This window comes from Apteryx mantelli, chromosome 3 (assembly GCF_036417845.1).
Source record: "Apteryx mantelli isolate bAptMan1 chromosome 3, bAptMan1.hap1, whole genome shotgun sequence".
NCBI lineage: Eukaryota > Metazoa > Chordata > Aves > Apterygiformes > Apterygidae > Apteryx > Apteryx mantelli.
In genome coordinates this window covers 20414458-20439233 of record NC_089980.1, presented here as the reverse complement: position 1 = coordinate 20439233, position 24776 = coordinate 20414458, and the positions used below count along the sequence as shown (strand labels likewise).

Here is a 24776-nt window from a genome sequence, read left to right as displayed (position 1 = left end):
CTCCCAGCATTTTACAGGGATCAAGCCCAGCATGTAAGCTTGGTGGAAGATGGCCTAGATATCTCTCTTGGTCTACCAGGCCAGGGTCGTGGGGTCCTGGGGCTCCAGCTGGGCTTGCGGAGAGGAAACATCCCCCACAAAAGCACTTCAACAAATAAAGCCCAAACAACGTGACTGCCTGTCCTCCTACCTCAGGAAACTGGAATGATTGGTGAACTGTACTACCTTCTGTATGACTGTCCCCAGCATTGGGGCTTGTGTGCCAATGACTGGGTATCCATGTGACATTGCAGGGTGTATCCATGTCCTAGTGCAAGGGGTGCCCATGTCCCAGTGCCCAAATCAGCATATCCAGGTGGAGGATGTACCCATGTCTCAGTGCCCAAGACCCTGTGTCCCAGTGCTCAGCAGCCCATGTCCCACTGCAGGGGGTGACAATATCCCAGTGCCCAAATTCCTATATCCTAGAGGAGGATATACCTATGTCCCAGTGCCCAAATATCCTAGTGAGGTATGTACCCATGTCCCTGAGCCTGATGCCCATGTCCCAGGGCTCAGCTGGCATGCCCCAGCGCATGGTGCACCATGTTCCAGTGCACGGTGTACCATGTCCGAGTGCCTGTGTCCCAGTGCAGGGTGTACTTGTGTCATAGTGCCCGTGTCCCAGGGTATGATGCACCTGTGTCCCAGTGCCCGCATCCCAGCAGAGGGGCTTCCTATGTCCCAGTGCCAGGTGTACCTGTGTCCCAGTGCCCGTGTCCCAGTGCTGGGCGTACCCGTGTCCTAGTGCCCATGGCCCAGGGCCAGCTGTATCCTTGTCCCAGTGCCCGTGTCCCAGTGCCGGGTGTACCAGTGTCCCAGTGCCCACGTCCCAGCGGAGGGGCTGCCCGTGCCCCGGTGCCGGGTGTACCTGTGTCCCAGTGCCCGTGCCCCGGTGCCGGGCGTCCCGGTCCCCCGCGCCGCGCCGCGCCGCCGGCGAGCCCCGCTGCGGCGGGAGGCGGCGATGGGCCGGGCCGCGCCGGGCCGCGCGGGGGCGGAGCCGCGCTGCGCCGGGGCGCCGAGGCGCAGCGCAGCGCAGCGCAGCGCAGCGGGACCGGGGCCGGGGCCGGGGCCGGGGCCGGGGCCGGGGCCGGCGATGGGCGCCGCGCACTGGGTGCTGCTGGCGGCGCTGCTGGCGGCGCTGCGCCCGCCGCGCTCCGGGGCCGGTGAGTCCGTGCGGCGGCGGGGATGCCGGGTCCGCGGTGCGGTGCGGTGCGGTGGCGTGGGGGAGCTGGGGTGCCGGAGGTCTGCGGCAGCCCCCCCAGCAGCCAGGCCCGGCTGGGCAGCTGCCCCCTGGCTCTGGGTGCTGCTGGGGCCGGGAAGGGCAATGCGGGGGAAGCAGGGTTTGCCCAGCCAGAGCAAGGAGCAAAGGGCGAAAGACCCCAGGTGTGCAAGGCTCTGGCCCTGCGGGAGCCCCTGCGGCTTCAGAAAGGGCCCAGCCAAGAGCAGGGTGCTTGCTCACAGCCGCGGGGCCTGTGTGCGTGGGGAGCATTTTACCCCGTGCATGCAGCTTAGCGCCTGGACGGCAGCGCTTCAGCACAAGCAGGTTTGTGCATGGGCAGCCCCATCCCCACGGCGATGTGGGCAAAGATTAACTCCTGGTGGAGAGGCTCAGCCATGGTTTCCCTGCGAGTTTCTGGCAGCAGCACAGCTCTGTCAACCCCAAACACGGAGCGGTAGCTAGATCCACAGGGAGTCTTTCACAGGGAGCCTGTAATGCGCACGCAGACTTGCGGAGGGAACGTGTGCTCTGGAAAATACTGGGGTTTGTGCTACAGGAACACTCTTTATGGGGCTGTCAATCCCCTGCATTTGCAGTTGCGCATGTTTTATTACCTAGAAAATGAAATGCAAAGAAGCAAGCAGTTTTTGCAGTTAAAGGCAGCGTGCCATTTTCAGGGCTGCCTGATACTCAGTTGCAGGTTGTGAGCTCTTGTGGGTTTATAGTCTGTATTCACGGTTGCTGGATATCTTGGTGTCAATATGAAGATGTGATTCTCAGTACAGATGGTGGTCGTGCAAATATTTGTTTGGGGCAGAGTAAGGTAAAAGCCTTGACTATAACAGCAGGAATCTGCAATAGTGGGAGCTCAGAGGTGTTTTCAGATTTGAACAGTAATCTGGGAATGTTTTATAAAAAAGCAGTCTTTGAGCCCAGAGAGTCTCTTTGGAAGTGACGTGTAGCCCCTAGGAAAATTTGCTTCTTCTGACACCTCCCAAGGAAGATAGGAAATGCCACAGGCTGAGCTGCAAATGCTCTTTATATCTCCTTGTATCACATTCCTACGCTCTCTGAATGCAAAGATGCACTTCAACAAGTGTGTGAGCAGAAGGCTGTTGTCATCAGGTGAATTATTTCCAGTAATGGGAAATCCAGGGCTACAGATGTAGTGATTTTTTTGGCAGATCTGTATGTTTTCTAATACATTCCTTACTGGGACAGTAGTAGAATGGCTTACTGTTTCAGGCATGGGGTATGTAATTTCCCATTTATTGTTTTAATCTGTAATAAAGTATCTTGCCTCTAATAATAGGCAAACTTGCTTGTTAAGACTTCATTCTCTAGGCTAGTAACGGAGAAGGAATGCCAGACCTGCTGGGTGTACACTGAGCATCTTTATTTCTCTAATATCTGTTTCATCACAGCAGTTGGTTATTCTGCCCCAGGGCTTGGGCTGCACGTTAGGATGTGGCATTGCTACACTTTAATTTTGCTGTGATTCCAGCTGTTGATTGCAGATGTTTCAAGAGACCAGCATTTTTTTTGCAAGTAGATTTTTTTTCCATGCCAGTTTTTCTGCCAGACCAAGCTGTAGTAAGGAAAGGGGTATCTCAGGCACCCATGCAGGACCTTCAGAGCTTGGTTTCAGCTCCTTTGCTCTAGTACGAGCTTTTAGTGTGGTCCTGAGCAAATTGCTCTGAGCACAGTAAGAGATGTCCTGTAGTACAGGGCGAATCCCGTCTAAGACACCATAAGGATACCTGTATCCCAAATGGCAAGGAATGGAAGGGGTACTTAAAAAGAGAGCTCTAGATTTGAGAAATTTCTGTTGTTGCATAAGTCAGAGCACAGAGAAGAGAGTATTTCATTCCTGAGCCAGCAAGCACCTTTTTTCCAGTTAATCGGTATAGAAATTGTGGCTAAGATCCCCTTTGCCCTTAGAAGTTTTTCTTTAAACTTGAAGCAACTGAGATTATGGGGGGAGTTCCTGGGGAAGAGAAAGCAAACTGTGCTTTTTGGGGCCCCACGGGCTCTGCGCAGCGTCTGCAAAAGGCAGAGACCACAAGCACACGCGTGTTGTTGGTGTCCTCCCTGCACAGGAATCCCCACAGCCTTAGGAAATTGTTAAGGGCTGCACAAAGCTCAGAGGAAAGCTGAAAAGCCTTGAAATGGAGCATGAAAATTGCTATTTCAATCCAAGCGCATGCTTTTCTTTAATTCAATGATTAAAAAAGTCTGCTCGGTCGGCTTGTGTCAGGAAGTGAATGCCTCCAGTTTGGATAACCTCCGCTAACAGGAGGGAAAGGGAGGGGGGGTTTTGGGTCGCTTGCTGGCTTGTTTGTTTTCGACAAATCTTTTTGGAGCTGTCTGGCCATTTTAAAGCTGGTCACCTGGCCAGTGGGCTCAGTGGCACAGAAGTAAATCGCAATAGGCTGCAAGTTTAGCAGCAGTCACATGGCCTTTGTTTGTGTTAGGATAGTAAAGATTAGGAAGCACATTTAAAAAGCTTAGAGTCTTTTTCTTTTTTTTCCCCCTAAAAGGGAAACCCATTGTTCTGTATGGTAAGCAGCGAAAGCGTTTCTCTTTCCTCCGTAAGACCAGACTAGGCAAACTTTAAAATTCTTCTCAAATTTCTGTCTAGAAGTATAATTTCTCAAGAGTTAAAAATAGCAAGGAATTTAGTAAAGGAATATATCCAGCCTCAAAATTAGGTTGTGTTTCTTGGCTCTCCATAAAGTACACTAGACTCATGCTCCATTACTCACAATAGTAATGACGTAGCTTTAAAATCTTGGAGTTGTTTGATGTTTCGGGACTAATATTTGCCTCAAAAAAAACTCAACTGAGCTCTGGTTGAGTAAAAAGATAGTGGTTTTTACCTGCATTACTCTTTTTAAAATTGTGAGTATTTTTTTTGGAAGTGGCAAATTAATTTAGATTAAATTCGTGTCCGGCACAAAGCCCTTGTTTATTGAAAGCAGCAAGGTAGATTTACCGATCTGCTAGGGATTTTTGAATACCTGGGAAAACCTCAAGAAGCTTGAAAACGATCTAGTTAAAAAATCATTTATTTGTGGAATATTCTTTAGATCTCTTCCCTTAAAAGTTTTGTTTTGGAGGAATTGCTTTATATGGAGCTACTCTTCATCTTGCTCGTGACTGGTGTGGGAAGTGCTGGGAGGGGGGCAGAAAATGCAGTTGAAGGACTTTGTATGTTAAGTAATTTGTAGGTGGGGGAATGAAGCCCTTCGAAAGATCTGGTAAATAATCTTCCCTTGGGAAAAATGTCAGGGAAAAAATAGTCTGTGGAGTGGAATGTGGCACTGGGAAAACAACGCTAAATAGCACCCAGCTCCTACACACCGTTTGGAGGCCTTTCTTCATAAATCCGCAGTTATTTTCGCTCTGAAAGCAACTCAGTGAAGGCAATTTGCAGAAACGCCTCTGTGATCGACTCCCAGAATGTCTCTCTGTTACAAAGCAGCTACCAGCTGCGCAGAGCAGTCGTGCCAAGATACCCCAAAATGCTTTCTTTGCTCTGTGCGTTTACCTGGTGTTTACAAGCCGGCGCGTTCCCCCTGCTCCAAATACTGCCGCTGCAAGCTGCCCCACTCACCCTGTCCTGGTGCAAATTGCCTAAAAACAGACCCACAGATCCCCTCCTGGGACTCTTTCTCTGCCTGAGGCCCTTTCCCCCTTCATTTTTGTCATGTTAATTGAACCAAATCAAGCAGGATCAGCTTACATCACCCTCGTGACCCCCAGTGGTTGATCAGAAAGAAAAGGCTGGCCAAGCAGATGCCTTAAAATGCCCCTGAAATCCTGCATAGGTCAGCTGGACACGTTTTCTCATCTCGCCCTTTGACTACAGAGGCTGCAACCCATCTTGTTTTGGCCATCTGACATCTGGACAGCTGAGGTCCAGGTTGCCCATGTCAAGGGTGGTGGGTCCAGTGAAAACAGGTCTGGGTCAAAGCTGGCTAGAGACAGCCAAACTCAAATCCTGCTCCTGTGCTGTTGCCACAGCCATATCTTCCTTTTCCTTCCAAAACATCTGCCTCTGTTTTGCCGGCTGGCTGTGGAGGACTCAGTCGGAGGGCAGCACGGGCAAGTCGGAGTGTGGGCAGCTGGGGAGGTGCTGGGGGCGAGCAGAAGCGCTGCTGCAGTTCTTCACGCTGCCTGCACGCTTAGAAAGGGCAGGTTAGTCAGCTGAAAGTGCCTGAGATGAGGCCCCCAAAAAGGGTTTACTGAAGCACTGTGTCCCAAATTCCTCCTCCTCGGGGATCCTTTTATATTCCAGTCCCGAGGGTGTGATTCAGCAGAAATAGCTGCCTCCAGCTTCTACCTCTCCCCTGCCAAAGACAAATGTAAGCAACTGAGCACTTTCTTTAGCTTGGGCCCTCTGGTTTGTTTTAAGAGGTTTTTGGAGGTGTTTCTTGTACATCCAGTCTTGGGATGGCCACTGGCTCCATGTTACCTCCTTGGGGCTCTTATAAGATATCTCTTAGAGGTTCTGAACTTTCAGTGCATCTGTAAATGAACAGCCTTTAATTATTAATTGAAGCAGCTGTGCTTGGGGGGGGACTTTTAGGACAGTTACTGGCTGGTGGTAACAAAACTGGGGTCTTTTTTTGCAGATGATGCTGACGGGAATCAAGGCCTGCGGCCGTATCTATCACTATTAGCAGGAGCACTGTCAGCAGAGTCCCACCGTACTAAGAGAGGCATTGCTCCTGTTAGTCATTGGACTCACCAGAACACAAAGCAGACTCGAGAAGAGCCTTCAGCCCGCTCTCTAGGACAGATTAAATTTAACCCCACAGTAGGACACATTGTGATTAATGAGCACAAAGATGTCACGTTCAATTGCTCCATTAAAGTACCTCATTCGCTGGTCAGGCCAGACACCCCTAGCATTTCCTTGTGGAAGGATGGGAGTGAACTGCACGTGCTGGACCGCATCGCCACCAGCCACTTCGAGATCTCCGATGAGGAGGAGGTAGCAATGACCTCCACCTTCAGGTAACCAGTGCAGTCCTTCTTGTGCAGACGGGCAGGAGGGGGTCCTCTGGACCCCTGAGTGCTGGCTCATGGGGAGAGGCTGGAGGGCAGATAGGTAGCAAGAGTAGGAGGTTGGGACTGGGATTGCGGGAAACTGGTTTGGGGTGGGGGAGGACTGAAGTTTGCTGTCACTGAATATCCGGAGCTTAACTCTTCTTAGGCGCTGTCCTCAATGAACAGTGGAGGAAAGCAGACTGCTGTACCTCATTGACTGAGGTCTGCCCATCCTGCCCATTTGCAATTAAAGGCTGTGCCAGCAGAGCAACCAGGAACAAAGATGATCTTCATTCCGGCCCTCCCTAGTCCTCGAAGCCTAGTTTTGGAAACCCAGCTTTTGTTAGATGTGTGTTGTGGGGTAGCTGGTACTGATTCAAACCCACCTCCAGCTTGACAGTGTTGCTATGTCCTTCTGTGGAAGCTGTTTTCAGGACAAGTCTCCCTGTAAAAGCCCTTATATGGTCTCTGTTCTCTCTTGTAGCATCCGTGCTGCCCAGCGCTCAGATAACGGCTCCTACGTCTGCAAACTCAACATCTCTGACATGGAGATTGCATCAGATCCAATCTTCGTGCAGCTAGAAGGTGCGTTGGAAGAGAGCAAGGCCAAAAATGTTGGAGGTGTGAGATCTGCTGAGATCTGTCTGAGGGGCAGCCCCAGGGGCTGTGACCTTGGAGCTGACAGCTGCTAGCTATCCACCCGCAATGGAGAGTCTTGGATGGCAAGGGGCTTATTGCCAGAGTGGGGACAGCCCCAGCCAGGACACTTTGGGGGCTGTTGTTACAGGCATTGCCCATGTGCATGATGCTGTGATCCCTGAATCTCTTGCTTCTCTGCTTGTGTCGAACAGGGCTCCCACACTTCATTCGTCAGCCTGAGAAGCTGAATGTCACCAAGAACAGCCCTTTCAACCTCACATGTCAAGCCGTGGGTCCGCCAGAGCCTGTGGAGATCTACTGGTTTCGGAACAATATCCAAGTCAATGCGAAGCCTCACATCTCCCCCTCAGTCCTGACTGTACCAGGTAAGCCTGGCAGCATCTTTGCATGCTGGGGAGGCCTCTGCATGGCCTTCAGGAAGGGAAGGGCAGGAATGTCTTGAGCAGTCTCACAGCCTGTCCCCTTGGCCTTGCAGCTCCCTGTTAGGCAGGTGATGTGTTCCCATGCACCATCAAAAGGTTGTTGCAATCTGTTTTATTTTTGTTTGGCACCATCCATTGCTGATGCTTGACTGGAAGGCTGTAATCTTGTGTCACCAAGGACTGAGTCAATGTTGCAGGACTGTGGTGGCCCATAGCAGACCTATTGCAGGGGGGCAGCTGCAAGACTTGTCAGCCAAAGTGGGCAATGTGGTGTCAAGGAGGCACAGGATAAAAAGCACATTAAATGAACTCACAGAGCTTTTGTGTAGGTGCTGGACACCTTTGCTGCACAATAGCTTGGTATTTGGGCATCTCTTTGAGGACCTAGACACCGTTGTCCTGAATTTAGTTTAGAGTCCTGCAGTTCACATAGCATGTGCTCCCGGAAGTTCTGGCAGCAAAAGAAATGCATCGGGGGTATACAAAGGACACAAAAGTCCAGTTTCTTGTGGGAGCTCATTCCCTGTCCCAGCTGTGGTCGCTTCCACCTAGTGAAGGCTTTTCCCCACCTGGAACAGGGACCCAGAGAGACTGCGGGCTTGCCATCCTTGGAGATATACACAACTTGGTTGGTCCACAAGAAACAAGACCTAACTTAGAAGTTGGATCTAACTTCAAAGATGTCTCTGCATTGAGTGGGGGTTTGGACTAGTGACCTTCAGAGATCTCTTCCAACCTCAGTTACGCTATTCTAACTCATCTTGTTTTAGTGAAGGACCCTTAGCCCAGAGAGTCATCCATGTTTTCCAGGCACAGCAGCTAGTCTAATAATAATAAAAAAACCTCCTCTCCTGTACCCCTACTGTTATGGGTAGAACATGGCAGTGTGTATTGGGAATTTCATCCTAGATTCCTCCTGTCAGGAAGATAAAAACAGCTCAGCATAGATAAGTTTCCCAGGAGGTTTGGCACAAAATATGAATGTCAATTGTAAACAGCAGGGCTCAGCAGTCCAGCTGAGTTTGCGGAGGTACCAGTTTGCAAAATTAAGCCCCAGCCTGCAACTGCTCAATCCGTCTCCCTTGCACCATTGATTGACCAGTTGTGCCAGTCTCCCTGAGCTACCTCTCTGTTGCTAAACTGCTTAGCACTGGGGCCATGTCCCAGCTCTTGCCACTCTCCATCCTTACCACTGAGAGCATGGCTCTGCCCGGCAGCCATCTGTGCTGCTTATTCGGCAGCCCTGGGGACTGCTCTGTCAGGGGTGATCTGGGGGCAGCAACCCCCACGCAGCTGCCTCTGGCTGCAGAAATTTTCTTCCACAGGAAAACAAGGGCATGCAAACTCTGTCCTATGCAACAAGCAGATTTTTCTTGTAGCCTGTGGCCGAGCCACCCAGTACCTTGCAGCTGTTATGGGTTATTTTACTGGTTATCTGCTCTTTTGTCTCTGGGAGGCCTGGGGTGTGCCCCTGCATCATGTCTCCATGCCAGCCTGGTGGAGCACAGGGAAAAAAGTCCTCCATTGCAACGTAAAACCTAGTGTGATTTTGCTGCAGATGCAGAAAAGAGGGAGGATTTCTTGATTTGCTCTCAGAAGGAGGCCATTAGCTAATTAGCAGCTAGATTATAACTAACTTGTCTTGGCTTCCAAAGATAGACTTTAAAAGGCAGTGAAAGCCGGAAGAAGTGACTCATTCCACTTGGATTTTCTTGCATCCGGTTGGCAAATGTTAGGTCAGGTCATTTGAACTGTCTCCCTCCTGGTCCAGGAGTCCTGTTGAACTCAGAGGGACTGCTACTTTTTTGAGTAAAGGCTTGGCGTGTCCCGGGCACTACAGCAAGTCCTTCATGTTGCAGTAACAGGAAGGCATTTCACTAAAATCAACCCAGATAAGGTTGTTTTTAATCCCCCTAATAACAGGCTCTTGCTACAGGATTGTTTCCTGGTGCTACTAGAGCAGGTGTCTGAATATCCTTGATTTCTCTCTGGGCTTGAGTTAGTCCACAATGAATGGGTTAATTCTAGTTCTACAACTACAGGGGACTGTTTTCATTCCACTGGAGAGGAAAAGACTGTAAAACCAAGACCTGGACATTACCCAAACAGCAGTGGGATGTGCTGATATAGTGGAACAGGCTGGTATATCATCTCCCTTCCCCCTTTCCATCCAGTGACAGTCATACCCTCCCTCTTTGCAGCCAACCTCCCAGACAACGGCTGTATGTCTGGCTAAATGAGCTGCAGAGGCAGGTGGCTGGTTTTGTGCACTTTAATGCAGATCTTTGAGGGTTGCTGAGCTGAATTAAAATGTCTGTGAACGTTGCACACAATTTGAACTTCTCTTGGGGAAGGCGGCGGGGGAATGCTCCCAGGTACCCCTCCAGGTGTGCCCTGGAAGGACAGCTCTGCACTCGCAGAAGAGCCCTTTGCACGAGACTGAAATCCTGAGCACTGTGGCTTGTTGGGGTCATCTCGCACAGGCCCTGCTAACACTCTAGGGATAATGAGCAGGAGTCTGTACTCGGGTATTTCCAGTGACCCTGAAAAGCAGTCTTATCAGCAGGGAGATTTGAGCAATCTTCAAAAAGTATTGTCATCTGGTTCAAGCCATGGTGGTGGACTCTTCTGCTTTCTGCCTTTCCCTTTTTGAATACGAAACAAGTGCTTACTCAGGAGGTTGTGCAAGGGGTCTGTAAAAACACACAGTCCTGTCCGTTCTGCCAGATCTCACACCGACCATGCTCACATGCTCGTGGTGCGGAAGGTGGGTGAGTTGGATCATTGGGGGTCACCCTCGGCCACCATGCTGCAGAAGGGATGAAGGAAGTGGTTAGTGCAAAAAGAGAGGTCTTTTGTGTTACTGGAAAAGAAGAAAGCAGTAAAACAAAGGAAGCTGCAAGGGTTTTCAGGTTTCCACAGCAGTTGGAGGGTTGATGTGATTTAGGTGTTTTGTACAGTACAGCGAGCAGGTCCTTGTTTTTCCCACTGCAGGTCTTAATGAAACAGCGTTGTTCAGCTGTGAGGCTCACAACAGTAAAGGGCTGACTGCATCGAACCCTGGGCAGGTCAATGTGAAAGGTAAGCGGGAATGTGTCAATAGCCTTACCTGTCCAGTACAGATGTATCCAAGCAGGAGCTGTTCTGGTCTCCACCCTTCCTAGTAATCATTCTTACGCTAGCAGACAGGCGTATTTTTAGGATTTCCATATTTATTTTTCCCTGTTCGAAACCTACATTTAAAAATCAAACAGGAAGCACGTAAGAGCATGGTCACCCAATGCAGTTCTGTCATCTGGAACAAGCATAGCCCCAGTGTTGCAGCCATGGGAGGAAGCACCAAAAAGCACATTTGAAAGCAGAACTGTCAAACTCAGAGTAGGTTTCGGAAGGGCTGTATCACTCTTTTCCTTCCTTCACAGCCAGGGCTGTGCTCATAATTTTCCATAGGAAATGATGGAAATTCTCGACATTCCTGATGGGAACAACTCTGGCAGTGTAAGGAAGGTGTTCCCCGAAATATGTCATTGGCTCTAAGCAACCCAGAGTGCTGTTTTCAGCTCACAAATACGTAATACGGTTGAAATAGATCTGAAAATGGCTCTTTCTGCCTGCCCGTTGGTCTAAAATACCCATGGTATGCTGATATTGCAGCTATAGCCAGGGCAATACATGTGTTTCATTTGCAGTCTGACAGCTCCAGGAGCTGCCTGTGGGAAGCCAGACATGCCATGTTTTTCGCATAAGCTTACATGGGCTTGTACCAGGCATCCGGGTTTTGGTGCTTTTGTACAGGCCTTTCTGTGGCCACATGTCCTCCGGTGCCTGCCCAGAGACCCCCAGCACCGTGTGCCCCTACTAATGCAGCCCCACTACCTCCCTGAGGTTGGCTGAGCATCCCACAGACCTCCAGCTCAAGGCATAAGGACGAGATTCAGCTCCATCCCCGTCTTGGAGCCTGGGGTTTCTGCAGCCCGGAAATTTGGAGAATTAAGAGCATGTGGGCCCATGAGTTCAGTGTCTTGCTGCTTCTGGACAAAACTGGCATGCTTCCCTTGTGGCATGGCAGCCAGATGCCTGCCCATGGGATGCACTTTGCACTAGCTGTGTTTAGGCAGTATCAGAGCAGAGTGGACTCTTTTTTTCTCTACAGGAAAACCATCTGCGCCCACTAGCGTGCATGTCCTGAACAGAACGGCCCACAGCATTGCAATATCCTGGGTGCCAGGCTTTGATGCATTCTCTGCTTTAAACAGCTGCAGTGTCCAGGTAAGCACGTGGCCCCTGTCCCTACAACCCACTTGTACATGGATGTTCAGGGGCAGGTAGAAATCAGTGTTCCTGCACAGTCTTTGGCATGAACCACATGGATTTTACCAGGCCGTTGGTTTGGGCAAATTGAGTCGGACTTTCCCAGTGGTTTTGAAAGAAGAACTGTCCTGCCTGGACCCTGCCATCTGGGTAGCCAGCAGATTTGTGGTCACGTAAGTTAAGTGGCCCAAGTTCAGCAGTGAGCAGGGTCCCTAGAGGCTGGGACCTGGGGCAGTTGGAGCACTGTTGAGGTGGGCAGGAGGCTTTGAAGGAGCTGCTGAAGACCAACTGTGGGCCTGGTGTTGTCTGCTCACAAATAGCAGCTATGCTATGCCTGCTGCAAGGGCAGAGAGTCTGAAGAAAGGGTCCCACAGAGAAGCCAACAAAGGGAGTTGTGAAGCAGGATTTTGTCCCAGGAGCGATGTGATTAAGTGGGGCAGAAACAAGGGGCAATGGGAGCAGCAGAGCCCCCTGTTGGGAAGAGCCTACATGGGCTTGTGCCTGTAAAGTGTGCAGGAAGAAGCCACAAACTTTTGCGCTTTTAGCCAGCTGTGCCATCCGGTTCAAGGGCAGCAATGATTTCCACTGGCTTGCAACTTCCCCACAGAGTCTGTTGGCATAGTCACATGGGCAGAGCTGTGTGACACACTGGCAGAGAGGCTTTGACACAAGGAAAAGAAATTCAATGGAGGTGGTGGATTGCAATGGTGAGGCCAGTTTCCTCTGCAGTGCGGAGGTGCTGCTCATCTGCCTGGTCATTGCAAGGCCAGGACAGGAGGAACAGAGCCATAGACCGGGCTGTGCTGGGTGGCACTGCCCAGCTGGCTGTTTGAGTGGGCAGAGGGATCAGAATACGAGTCCTGGTCCTCAAACTGTGAGTCATTAGAGCAAAAGTTCATCCTATCCTATTTTAGACATCTACAGAATAGACAATCAAGGAGAGAAAAGGGAACTTCTTAGATGGGGTTTTAAATCTCTCCCTTTGGGTGAGACAGTCAGGTTGTCATGTCTCCTCCTGGAGAAATGCCCAGATCTGGTCCAAGAAGCTCTTTGGGAGACTTTACAAGTCTTGAGTTTCTACTAGCACGTGCTTGTCCTTACTTTTACCCTACTGACTAAACACTTCCCAACCAAGTGGCCTTCCTGGTGGGGTTTGGAGATGGAGGCTCATCTCAGCTCTCCACTCCTGATACATTGCAAGCACTTAGGAGGAGCTGAGGGGTCTGTCTCCTGGACATGTCAGTGAATGCCATCTGTATGCATACTGTCCTGCAAGTAGTTTCCACCTGCTCCCTCTCTTTGGTGTTGCTGGGTTTTCATAGTTCAAGCCCATTGCTTGCTCTCTTGTGGATGTGTTTTTTATAATTGGTTAATTTGTACTCCAGTTCCAGGAGGAATTCTACATGATATGAATTCAGCCTATTGTGACTTAACTAAAGTTTCAGCATTTACAAACCCTCTGTATTAATTAACCTTAATGTCAGAGCAATCCATCTTAGGTACTTATTTCAAAAGTTGCATCTCTTTCAGGGCAGAAACAGTTATCTGCTTTAAAATTGTTGTGTGAAATTTTGTTGGTTGGAAGAGAACAAGCTTTGGGGTCTGGGTAACAGTGGTGACAACTGACATCAGGGTTCAAGCCTGGTCCAATACCCCCCTATTTACCCTCTGATACCCTCCCATGAGTCAGAGCTCTGTTAGCACCTACTGATGAGCAAAGGACTACATAGTGAAAAGAACCAGCAAGACAAACTATGTTTCCTCCCATTTCCTCTCAGCAATCTCCCCCATTTCTGTGTGACATCTCCTCCCTCTCCTCAGGAGGGATATAATGTGTGAAGCCAGGTAAAAGTGAAAGGACTTACAGAGAGGAAAGGTACCAGTGCTAATATTAGTGCAGTATCCACTGCTACGTTCCTACTAGAGCTCAGGAAGTGGGGTGGAGGGCCAAAGAATTTCCTATGACTTAACGTTCATGGTCTGTCATTAGGAAGTAGCCTTTCAAATTGGAAAACGAGACGTATTTCTGGCAAAAACATAGCTGTGACTAAGCCTTTTTGCTCCTGTCCCCTTTGATAACCACCTCGTTTGGGTAATGTGGCCCACCCACCGAGTAACTCGTTTCTGAACATATGGGTGATTAAAATGAAAGCTGTTGTTATCACACCTAGCAAGTTTCATCTGTTTAAGTTTGTAAAAAGCCTCTTTTTTTTTTTTTTTTTTAAATACATTGGCCTAATAGACTGTTTCTGGAAAGACAAGTTTAGGATAGAAATAACTCATCTGGCTCAGAAAAATGGCCAGTCTCAATGGTGCTTTCAGAAGCTGTTTGCATGTTCTTCTGATTGCTGGTCCTCGCATCAAAGTATTTAGCCATGGCTTTGTGACCTTCTGAGCCTTGTTTCTATCTGCTTTATGAGGCTGAAGGCAATTCTCTTTCATTTTTGCTGAAAAATACTGACGATGTCAGTGATGAGATTGTCTTGTATGGCCCAGGCTGCCCAGTGGGTACTCTCATTCCTCAAGCACAAAGACAGGCTTCCTGCCATCCCCAAAACATGTGCTGAGGCTTTTGGGAGGGCTGTGTGACTTTGCCCTTGTGATTCATGCTAAAACATAGGTGAGATGAGACAAAACCTGCCCAGAGCTGGAAGAAAGCCTGTCTCTTCAAGGACATTTCATCCCAGCTTGGGTTGTCTTCCGAGTTCATTGCCTTGCTCGCACTGGTGTCCCTCATTTTTGCTCTTTTCGCTTTTCTGCCACCACCCCGGCCCAGGTTGCTCTCACGGTATTTGTTTTGTTCCCAAAACTTTGCTGATGCACCTGACGGCAAGTCCCAACACACTCTGGGGCACTTTCTGGAGAGCTGCATGGGCAGTGCGTGCTGTTACATGGGCACTTACAGCCCAGCATTTCAGGGAAGCTCTTCAGCCCTGCTACTTGGAGTGAGGAGGTTCTCTTTGTGTAAAAAGCATGATTTGTTTTTTATACATTGAATTCATCCATGCTGTTACGTAATGATGGAGTTTAATGAGTCTGTGATTAGTTCTTCTAGAAGGTTTCTTGAGAGGGAAGTCGGTGCTAATACAGTGAGAGAGGGACAGTGGGGAGAGTGCCTTTAGGACTTTCAGGAGTCACGGGTCGCATCTAGACCTTTATCTTTAATAGCCTTGGCCCAGTCCTCCTTGAATTTGTCTAACTCTCCTTTGAGTCAGTTTATACTCTTGGCTTCTGCAAAATCTGTTGACAATAAATTCTGTAGTATAACGATGTGTTGTATGAAAAAGGACTTGGTTTTGTTTGTTTGAAACTTGCTACCTGGTAATTTTATTGGGCACTCCTTTTGTTTCTTATGTCACAAGAAATGGCAATTCATCACTCCCCTTTCCACAGCAGTCACAATTTTACACACCTCTGTCTTGTCCCTGCTGCAACTGTTTCTTCTCTGTGTGTTTGAGACCTAGCCCTAGGCTCCATGAATGGCCTGCTGTTGGCTTTGCACTCAGTAGAGATGAGACAGCATCCATGAACAAGGCCCTGGTGTTGTTTTGATGAAAGAGCAAGAGAGGCAGAGCTTTGGATCCTGTTTACAGATGTGAAATTCCTGCTGTGCCTCTCACCCTGCAGGTTGTTGCTGACTAATCCCTGTTTGTGGACTGCTTTTTTTTCAATTAAGGTCAGGGAAGCTGTTCCACGGAGCAATGTCTCACTTCTGCTCTTCAACACCTCGGTGCCTCCCCATGTGTATCACGTCCAGCACCTGTGGCCCATGACGGACTATAACATTAGTGTTTCCTGCAAAAACGAAGTTGACTGGTCGGCGTTTAGCCCCTGGATAACAGCCAGTACCACTGAAGGAGGTAGGAAATGAGTAGCTAATATTGAAAAGGGCTTCTCTGCCTAAGTCATGCAGCTGTGTTTTGTGCAGGGCTGCCTGGATGAGATGCTAGTCTGGAGTCACGGGTGCTTACAAGATGGGACATCTTTACTCTATTGATTGGAGAAAAGAAATTTACACACAAGTGGTCACCTGCTGGAAGTATTAAAGGCTGTAGGAAATACCGTGTGCTTTCTGGTTGAGCTATAGCTTTTCTTAATGGCAACAGAAGCCCTCTAGCAAGTCTTTCTTGACTTCAAGACTTTCTTGCTTTCTTGACCCTGTTCCTTGATTGTGCCATTAGAAGCCCTGCAGAGAGGGAGCAGCACGCTGAATACAACAGCCAGGCTGCTGAGAGGGGGAGACACAGCTGCTGGGAATTGCAGGGATGTGGGAGCAGGGGGACTGACTGGGAATGAGCATTCATTAGACAGCAGGTCTTGATCTGCAAGAGTCATTTGTAGTCAGCCTATGATGTCCATGAGGGCTGGACACATCTGCCTGACTCCCTTCACCTTCTTTCTCTTTGATTCCTGCAGCTCCAACCACCCCACCACTGAACGTCACAGTGTCATTCAATGAATCCAGCTCCTCCCTGGAGATCCGATGGGTGAAACCACCCCTGGGGAAGATACATGGGGAACTGCAGGGCTATCACATCTGGTACGGGTGCCAGGACTCCAAGGGATTGGTAAGTCACTGGGGGAATGGGGAAGAGTAACTAAAGCATAGCAAAAATCCCAGCAGGGATCAAGCAGTGAAGACCAGTTTGATCTTGGTGCTTCCCTATGTTCTTTCTGAGCCCATTTGTCTGTTGTCTTGTGCTCTCATCTCAACCTCTTTGATACAAGTGGTCTCTCTGACATATGTTTATGGTGTGTGTAGCTCATATAATTGATGTTAGGAAGAAGGAGTTCTGCTTAAAGCAGACAAGGTGTTTGTCCACCATGGCTCCTTGCTGCTGATCACAACCTGCTTTCTCTAAAATAGAAGTGAGTTGCTCTTCCTTGTGTTGAAAACATTTGGTATTGTCTTTGGAGTGGCAGTCTGGGTTTGGTAGCATCCCTTGGCATTTTTATCAATGGAATTAATCATAAGGCATTTGGGAGAATTTGTTCAATGGAATTTGAGTCATTCCCCACTCACATGGGAGTCCTCTCGATGGAGTCCTGGATCGTCGTAGGTATTGGGCAAAACAGCACGGGAGATGGGAGATGCAGCTTCCTGGCCAGGCTCTGCATGTGGTTGGAGAGCCCTTGGAACGGAGACCTCAGGACACTCACCACTATCATGCAGATGTATCCAGTCATTGCCTCTGCACTGTGGTTTGGGCGTCCTCTGTCCCAAGCTGAAAGCACAGAGAGGCACTGAAGGCCTATATTCTGTGTGGAAGGAGTGACTCACACTCTTTTTTTTGTAAGACGCTGCATTTTCTGTTCTCCTTTTATGCTTCTAAAAAAGAGCATGTATAGATCTAGCATGATGAAGTCAAGGAAACAATATTATGGTCTTGTGACTATCATGAAAAAAAAAAACGCTGACGCATTTGTTGTCTCCCAAGCAATAAGTAAAAAACAAGACTTGCCCTTTGAGTGCTGGGAGACTATATCTTTTTGCTTTTTTTAAAGTCAAGTGTTTATACAATGAAGTTTCAACTTAGAGCCCAGGTCAAATAGCTGTTCTCATTAACGCTGGCTTTCAGGAGGCTCAAAAGAAACCTCTGGTGAGGAGTAGATTCAGATAGGAGGTAGGGGTGAAAGGGAGATTTCTTCTGGAGGGTCTTGGCTCTTTGCAGACAAGAGGTTGCAGTTGTGTTCATTGCTGATTTATTTCATCAGCTTATGGGTTTTATGGAATGGCAAAAATGCATGTAGTGATGTCAGGATGCAGACAGCCAAGGGCGGGGACCAACACTTCTTTTTATGAAGACCATCAGAGGATTAAGAAACACGGAAATGGTTTTATGCCTGTGCTGTAACCTCCCTCCAGAGCACCTGTGAGTTGGCTAACCTTACTGTGGTGTTGGATGCTCAAAAGCATCCTGCTAGGCTGCCTATGATCTTTCTGCTGGAGCAGATTGACAGACAGACTGAAGCTCAAGAGCAAAGTGCCTTCGGTCAAATGAAGTTCTTTTCTCTCAAAAAGAAAGTCTCTGAGCTTTGTCCCTGAACAGGCTAAATATGAAATGCCTGATATTCCCTACTTTTTTTGTCCTTCCTGTGCTATGGCACCAGACGGCACAAGTACAGCAAATAATACCTACCCTTCTCAGACTCCTTCCAAAAAAATAATCAGTTTACAAATCCCAACACAATAAACATTATGAGATTCTTGATTTCTGTGTCAGCAGGGCCACCTGCAGGCCTGTTTTTCTCTGCAACCACTCAAAAAAGGATTTAAGAACTTTGGAAAATTGGTTTATTTTATTATTAAACCAGCAATTATTGTATGACCCAAGGCACCAGAAGTTGGGACTTGAAGAAATTCCTCAACTATTACAAGACTCATAAAAATCTTTAGAGCTGGCAATTTTGTGCTGCCAGAATTGCTGTCACTGCTGAGTGACAGTGAACATAAACACAGGGACAGTGATTTTTTGCAAGGTACCAGCTGTCTGCAGGCTGGCTGTGTATCCCATGCAAAAGCTTGTTGTCCAACGTCTCGATAGACTGCGCGATACCGGCAGCAAGTGACCCATGGGGCATGGGTCATCTCTCCTACCACCTGCACTTTGCTGGGGCTGGAAGTCTTACACCCTCTGGCCCATGCCCTCACCAGGGGAGTCTTCAGATGGCCTAAGGAGGCAGCCTGGATGGGGAGAGAGTCTCATCTGCGATCCCTTTTCACTCACCCCACTGGCTGCGTTGCAAACATTGCCCTCCTAGCATGTGCTCTCTGTGGTCTGTTTGATATCTGTATAGCTCTGTCCTCAAATGACACAGCAGAGCTATGTGAGATACTAAAGGATCCCAGTGCATTTTTATGGTGGCAGTGGGGAAATGATCTCATATGCATTTCCACCTAAGGATACCATGAACGCAAAGCTATTGGGAAAGGAAGGGAAAACAAGGGCAGAAGCTGAGCCAGCAGCGCATGTATCAACACAGGCAGTTTTCTCAGGACAACATCTTCCACTAGTGTGTATGGAGCCGTGCCTGGTGCTTGTGCGTGTTTCACATCCATTTCTGTGGCTCTTTTATTTGTCTGTAAACAGAAATCAGTTCCCTCTGAGCACTTATTTCCTCCTCCTTGTCCACCGGTTCTCCTCCATTGCTGTTTTTGCTTGGCCCCAGGACATCCAAGCTCTGCTGTCCGCACCAGCCTGCCAGATGTTTTGCACGTCACAGAGCAGTTGCTTTGCAGCTGGGAGTCAGCATGGAGCAGAGGCAGGCACTTTCTCAGCTGTTTGGCTGACTCACAAGAAGATCAGGAAATAACAGGGAATTTGCAGGGAAAAGAATGACTTGTATTTTTACCAAGGAAAAAATTCTGTGCCACAGAACACACTGACATCTACAATGTTACCAAGCAGGGAGATGCACTCTAAAACTGAAAATATTATTAGCTTGACACAAAACCACAGTCAGAAAATATCTGCCCCAAGACCTACTTTCTGTGGCACTTTAATGATCAGACCAGGAGTGCTGGGTCTGAACGCCAACAGAGGTACCCTGCAGAGAGGAGTGGAGGAGACGGATTTCTGCTGCCAGCGAGCGTCCGAGCTCTGCTGCTTTCGAGGCTTGCAAGCTTATAAGTCTCAGCTGACCAAGCCGAACGCATTTACTAGTTGTGACAACGAAGGCTGTGGGCCAGCATGCGCGTTACCAATTCTGGCTGTGTTTTGCTGGTGCTTTCCTTTTGCACTCCCCTACCGTACCAGGCAAAACACCAGCACTGCAGAGGATGGCGCTCTGCCAGCAGAAGCACAGAGCACACGCTGTCTCCGGACGGGGCTGGCTCTCCCCGTGCGTCAAATCCCCCATGTTATATAAGATGCAGCGTGCGGTCCGCAGAGGGACAGAGCTACAGCGTCGTGGCGTCTTTTGTGCCAGCTTCCATAAATCTGGTTCACAGCGTCAGGCAGGAAAGATGCCTTTATTCTTGCTATAGAAATGAAGGTTGCCATCCAAGTGTTTATAGGAGATATGTATTTTCAGGGAATGGAGCTGACACCCTGTAGAAGGGAGGGGTTAGGAAAAGAGAGGCATTTCAAGCCTCAAAACCTTTCCTCCTTCCCTGCAAGACTACTTCTCAAGGGTTGCCTTCTTGCCTCTTTTCTGGCTGAGGCTGTCTGTCCCACTGCCGTGACAAGCAAAGAGCAATAGCAGCTGGGGGGGTTAAATGGGAAACACTGCTCAGCTCCTTTCCAAGTCCCATCCGGTTCTCGAAGGCTATTATTCTCCGTAAATAGCTTTCTGCTGTATTTCCTCTGGGCTTTTAAAAGCAAAGTCATGCAAAACCTTAGTAAGGGGACAATTCTCAATAAATCTCGGGGTTTCACTCCTGTTGTGGCGTTGGCTGGTCGGCTGCTCTCTCCCTCAATACAGACTTTTCTTCTCTTCCCTTTTCCAGCAGAATGTCTCCTCTGAAGCCCAGCAGAACAGCAGCATGGCCATCCTGCCCGTGGAGACCACAAATGCCACATGCTCCGTGCGTGTGGCCGCCGTTACCAAGGGGGGAGTGGGGCCTTTCAGCAACCCAGTGGAAATCTTCATCCCTGGCAGTAGTGGTGAGATGCCTGTCTCTTGCATGTGCAACGTAATTAGAGGTGGAGGGATGGATCCAGCTAGTGAGGTATGAAGGCACACAGCTTGCCTTCTGTTTGCCCACTGGTTTGGCTATGCCTGTCTGATCAGAATCCCCCACTGCTGTCTTGCTCTGCCAATGCCTTACAGCATCCCCGTGTCCCCATTTGGATATTTTTGCTTTGGGGCAAGCTATCCGGATACAGCACTAAGAATATGGGATCTTAAGCATGCTTTGATAGCCAGAAGAAAAGTACAGCCAGAAGAGACTTGCTCTCCCCGTGCCACTCAGCCTTGCTAAGATAAACCCACTTATTGATGCATGCTGTTCACAGGCTGTTTTCCTTGTGCCCTCATCTCCCATACAACCCTCTGAGTCTTATTGGGTTTGGTGTCAGTCGCTGAGAAGTCCTCCCCCATTCCCAGGGCGCTGCAGACTGACTATCTCTCCCCGTCTCTGTTATGGGATGTTTTCTCAGGGTTAATAACCTCAGCCCCCTCTTCGACTGCAGCCTCCAGGAATGCAGACTCCTTTATCATAGCCCTGGGCTTTATCTGTGGGACAGTTTCCGTTGGACTGATCCTCTGCTTGTCTGTGGTCATCCAGAAAAGATGCATGGAAACGAAGTACGGGTAAGCCAAAGGGAAAACAGTCTGTGGTTGTGTGCTAAGCTGAGCAGGTCACAAGCGCTAGCGGAAAGGCCAGACAGGGGCATTTTGCTTGCATCTGACACTGCACGTAGGGAGAAGGTTTCTGCCTCCAGGACCAGTGTCATTCCTGCAGACAGCATTGTGTATGCCGGTGGTGAGGGAATGAGTATGGTTTTGCTGCATGGTACTTCCCTTCCTTCCTTAGCCCAGCAGTTCACCTTTCACTCACTATTTCTGCTTGTAAAGGGAAGTAGACTTGTGCAACTTGGTATAGGAGGGGTGCTCTTGACATTTTGACACAGTGATGAGAGAGCAGAGATGTATAATATCCTGCGCCCTATGGCCTCAAGACACCCCTCCTGCCTCGTCAAACACCAAACCTTTCCTGGTCCGATGCCTGAGTGTGACGATCCTCAGTCCGTCTAGTGGCACACTTGTCCCAGTTCTCAGCCTCCTCCAGGCAGAGAGACTGCCCGCTGGACTGCACTTAGTAGTGTTTTTAATAATGTGGATAAAGGACTGTTTTCTACTATAGTAAGCCAACACTACTTCCTCACCCTTGTGACTTTCTAAGTGGCATTCATCTGCCCTGTGCTATTGTTTGTGGGAAATAATTGTGGTGCTCATAGCTTTTCTTATAATCAGTATCATTTTGATGTCCAATGCCAAATGGAAATTTAATTAATTCCTTTGTAAGAGCATCATTTCAGTAAGGGAGTATATTGAGCTGGATAAGGAATAGCACCTACTTTGATCTCCCAAGACATCATCCCCGAAACCAGCTTGGAAACTGGTTGTATGTCAGGATCCCTTTTCTAACTGGTGTAACATTATGGAAATCTCTCCTTCCTTGCAATGCTAGTTTCCTGGAATGTCTTGAAAAGCCAGTGTGTTTTTCTTCTCCAGAGCTGGACCTCTGCATGGTCTCACATCAGAGTGGTTGCACAGCATCTTCCAGCAGCATACACACAGCTGTTTCAGGGTTGTGGTGTAGAGCTCCCTTTGGTTTCTTTTTGGCTAAAATCATGATGGCCCCATGTGCTAACACAGAGCCTTGAAACACTGGAGTTGTGTATCACACAAGCAAACAGATTGCTTTAGGAAGTGATTGGTCTGGGAACCATATTCCTACCAGTGCAGACTGCTGTGTGATTAGGAAATGAGTATCCCATTTCCTCTCCAAAATACTTCTGTGACTAACTCCTTTATAGATTAGCCGTGTTTATCAAGTGGCTGTTTTGATCAAACATTGTAAGCGATGGCACTGATCCAGTAAGAGGGAAATGAAAGAGATTAGGGCAAATGTGTATTTCCTTCTTTACTGTTGATTTCATTGGTAACAGCGCAGTCACCCACCCCTGCAGCTGCAGCACTGTCTTTCTTGAATAGATGTGTAAAAGCTCTATGTGGCCCAGCACGTTCTGCTTCTGTCCCGCCAGGAATGCTTTCAGCAGGAATGATTCAGAGCTGGCAGTGAACTACACGGCTAAGAAGTCCTACTGCCGCAGAGCTGTTGAACTTACACGTAAGTATTTTTTGTTCCTCTCCACTGCCGAGGAGGTGACAGAGGATATCTCAGCAGAGTCAACAGAACAAGCCAGCAGTAAATGTGTGTATTGAGGTACAGGCCTGATTCCTCCAGCTTCTCATGTGTCTGTCAAGCTGGGCTTTCTTGCCCAGTCAGCCATGAAACTTTTATGCTCCATCTCTGGCTGGACAGCCCATGGGCATCAGCAGAAGCTTGGCTGTAGCAAAACTGTAAAGTCCTGGCCCTTGACTATCTTCCCCCATTCGTACCATGCAGCACCCTGGTGTGTTTAGTCACAGGCTCATTGTAAATGGTTATCCCATGGCTGCAGTCTGTGTTGGAGGTGAGCTGAGCTCCTGATCCCTTCTCTTACAGTGAGCAGCCTGGGGGTCAGCAACGAGCTCCAGCAGAAGCTGCAGGATGTTGTCATTGACAGAAATGCCCTCAGCCTGGGGAAGATCCTGGGAGAAGGTGAGTGATGGTGCTGCCGGGGCTGGAGGGCTGGGGATGGACATGAGGCTGAGCTGATGTGGTATGGAGTGTAACTGTTGCTTCCATGTACTCTTCCCTACATCATTCTCCAACTCCAGACCCAGGGGTTGTGGAGGAGGTGGTGGGTCAAGATGACCAAGTGCTAGGCTGAGAATTAGGACCCCTGGGTTTGTGTCCTTGTTCTGCCACTGATGAAAGACAAACCTCCCCAGGTAGCCTTTGGGGGATGAGGTCTCTGTCTTACAGCCTGTCAGATCTTTGAGGATATAGTGATGGCCCAAAAGGTGGTGCTTTGGGGTGTGGGTAAAATGTTTGCTTCTTTCCCATGCTGCAGGGGAGTTTGGGTCAGTGATGGAGGGACGTCTCAGCCAGCCCGAAGGCACCGTGCAGAAGGTGGCTGTGAAGACCATGAAGCGTAAGTTGCCCTGGCCTTGGAACGCTTAATATTGTTTGTTCCAGTGGGTGCCAGAGCTCCCTGTCTGATGCTCCTTTGCCCTAGACCATGTAGCACTTAATGGGGTCAATCAAAACCATGTGAGAGATCCTTGCTCTAAACTCCCACAGCATCCACCATTCTTCCTTTCCTTCCCTGTGAGCTTCAAACCTCTGGGCCCTCGTGGCTCAGTGGGATCACTGGGCAAATGTTGCTGTCTCTCTCTCTGCATCCTCCCTGTCACAGTTCCCGATGCCAGTCAGAGAGAGACTGAACCAGGGCAGGTGTTTTGAGGAGATGCTGAGTAGATGCTGAGCAGCAGAGGAGAAAGCACAGTGGGCATGTGGGGAGAGGTGTGTGGGTTGTCACATGCCCTTCTCCAGATGGTGGTCAAGGCTGAGGTCTTTGCTTGTTTCCCACCAAAGCCTTGCTGGGAAAGGACGCTCATGTCTTTTGGCCAAGGTTGTCTTGAAGCATCAAGAGGTGACAGGACTCATCTCCTGCTAGATGAGAGACTCCGGGCTTTTTGGGGTCCCTAATCAAAGCTAACCTTTTCCTCACATCACAGCTTCTGTAGACCTGGCCTGGTGCTACTGCATGAATGGGACAGGGCTGCTCCCTGCTTCTACATGTTGAATAAACCCGATGCTGATGCAAACCTCTGGAGTGAGGTCTGCCCCAGTCTGTCTCTGTCATCCTGGTGGTCCCTTCCCTCTAGCCCTATATGGGAGATGTGCTGGAGCAAAGGGCAGTGGCAGCAGTGATTTAGGTTGTTAAAACTCTGTGTTTTAAACCTCCTCCTTTCCTGTGCTTTCCAGTGGATAACTTTTCCCAAAGAGAGATAGAAGAGTTCCTCAGTGAAGCAGCGTGCATGAAGGATTTTGACCATCCCAATGTCATCAAGCTCCTAGGTACAGACTATTGCTCCCTACCTTCTAGCTGAGATGGGCTTCCTGGTTTTGGGCTAGGGAGCCAGACTGGGGAGTGCTCAGGTCTCATGTATCTGTGGGAGGAGGGTGATCCCTTTGCCCACAGAGCTCTGAAAATTGTGTTTTCCAGGTGTGTGCATCGAGCTGAGCTCTCAGCAGGTCCCCAAACCCATGGTGATTCTCCCATTCATGAAATATGGTGATCTGCACAGCTTCCTGCTTCGCTCACGGCTGGAGATGGCCCCTCAGGTAATGCAGCAGAGCTCCCTGCATCTGGGAGGAGTGAGGTGGGACTGTGTTTCTTTTTGGGACAATAGGCAAAACCTGCCTTTGTTTTCTGAGAACGTAGAGGACTTGGTTGTAGTCCTGTTTCCTGCCTTTGTCAGATGACGATGGTGGAATCCAGCTCCCA

At 49.1% G+C, this 24776-nt stretch overlaps 1 protein-coding gene across 4 annotated transcripts in view; it reads left to right on the top strand.

The window, feature by feature from the left end:
- The first annotated feature begins 1128 nt into the window (after window positions 1–1128).
- Window positions 1129–24776, top strand: part of MERTK (MER proto-oncogene, tyrosine kinase) — a 28974-nt gene continuing 5326 nt past the window's right edge. The window contains exons 1-15 of one of the 4 annotated variants that reach the window (XM_067294671.1): window positions 1129–1205; window positions 5899–6283; window positions 6801–6901; window positions 7168–7341; window positions 10393–10479; window positions 11552–11667; window positions 15386–15569; window positions 16126–16277; window positions 20162–20315; window positions 20811–20964; window positions 22422–22507; window positions 22886–22981; window positions 23337–23417; window positions 24254–24346; window positions 24495–24613. In XM_067294671.1, the coding sequence (XP_067150772.1) occupies window positions 1136–1205; window positions 5899–6283; window positions 6801–6901; window positions 7168–7341; window positions 10393–10479; window positions 11552–11667; window positions 15386–15569; window positions 16126–16277; window positions 20162–20315; window positions 20811–20964; window positions 22422–22507; window positions 22886–22981; window positions 23337–23417; window positions 24254–24346; window positions 24495–24613 (2052 nt within the window). In that variant the 5' untranslated portion in view covers window positions 1129–1135. Of the gene's footprint in view, window positions 1206–5898; window positions 6284–6800; window positions 6902–7167; window positions 7342–10392; window positions 10480–11551; window positions 11668–15385; window positions 15570–16125; window positions 16278–20158; window positions 20316–20810; window positions 20965–22421; window positions 22508–22885; window positions 22982–23336; window positions 23418–24253; window positions 24347–24494; window positions 24614–24776 lie in introns of all 4 variants that reach the window. The other 3 variants (XM_067294672.1, XM_067294670.1, XM_067294673.1) reach the window with 3 other exon arrangements.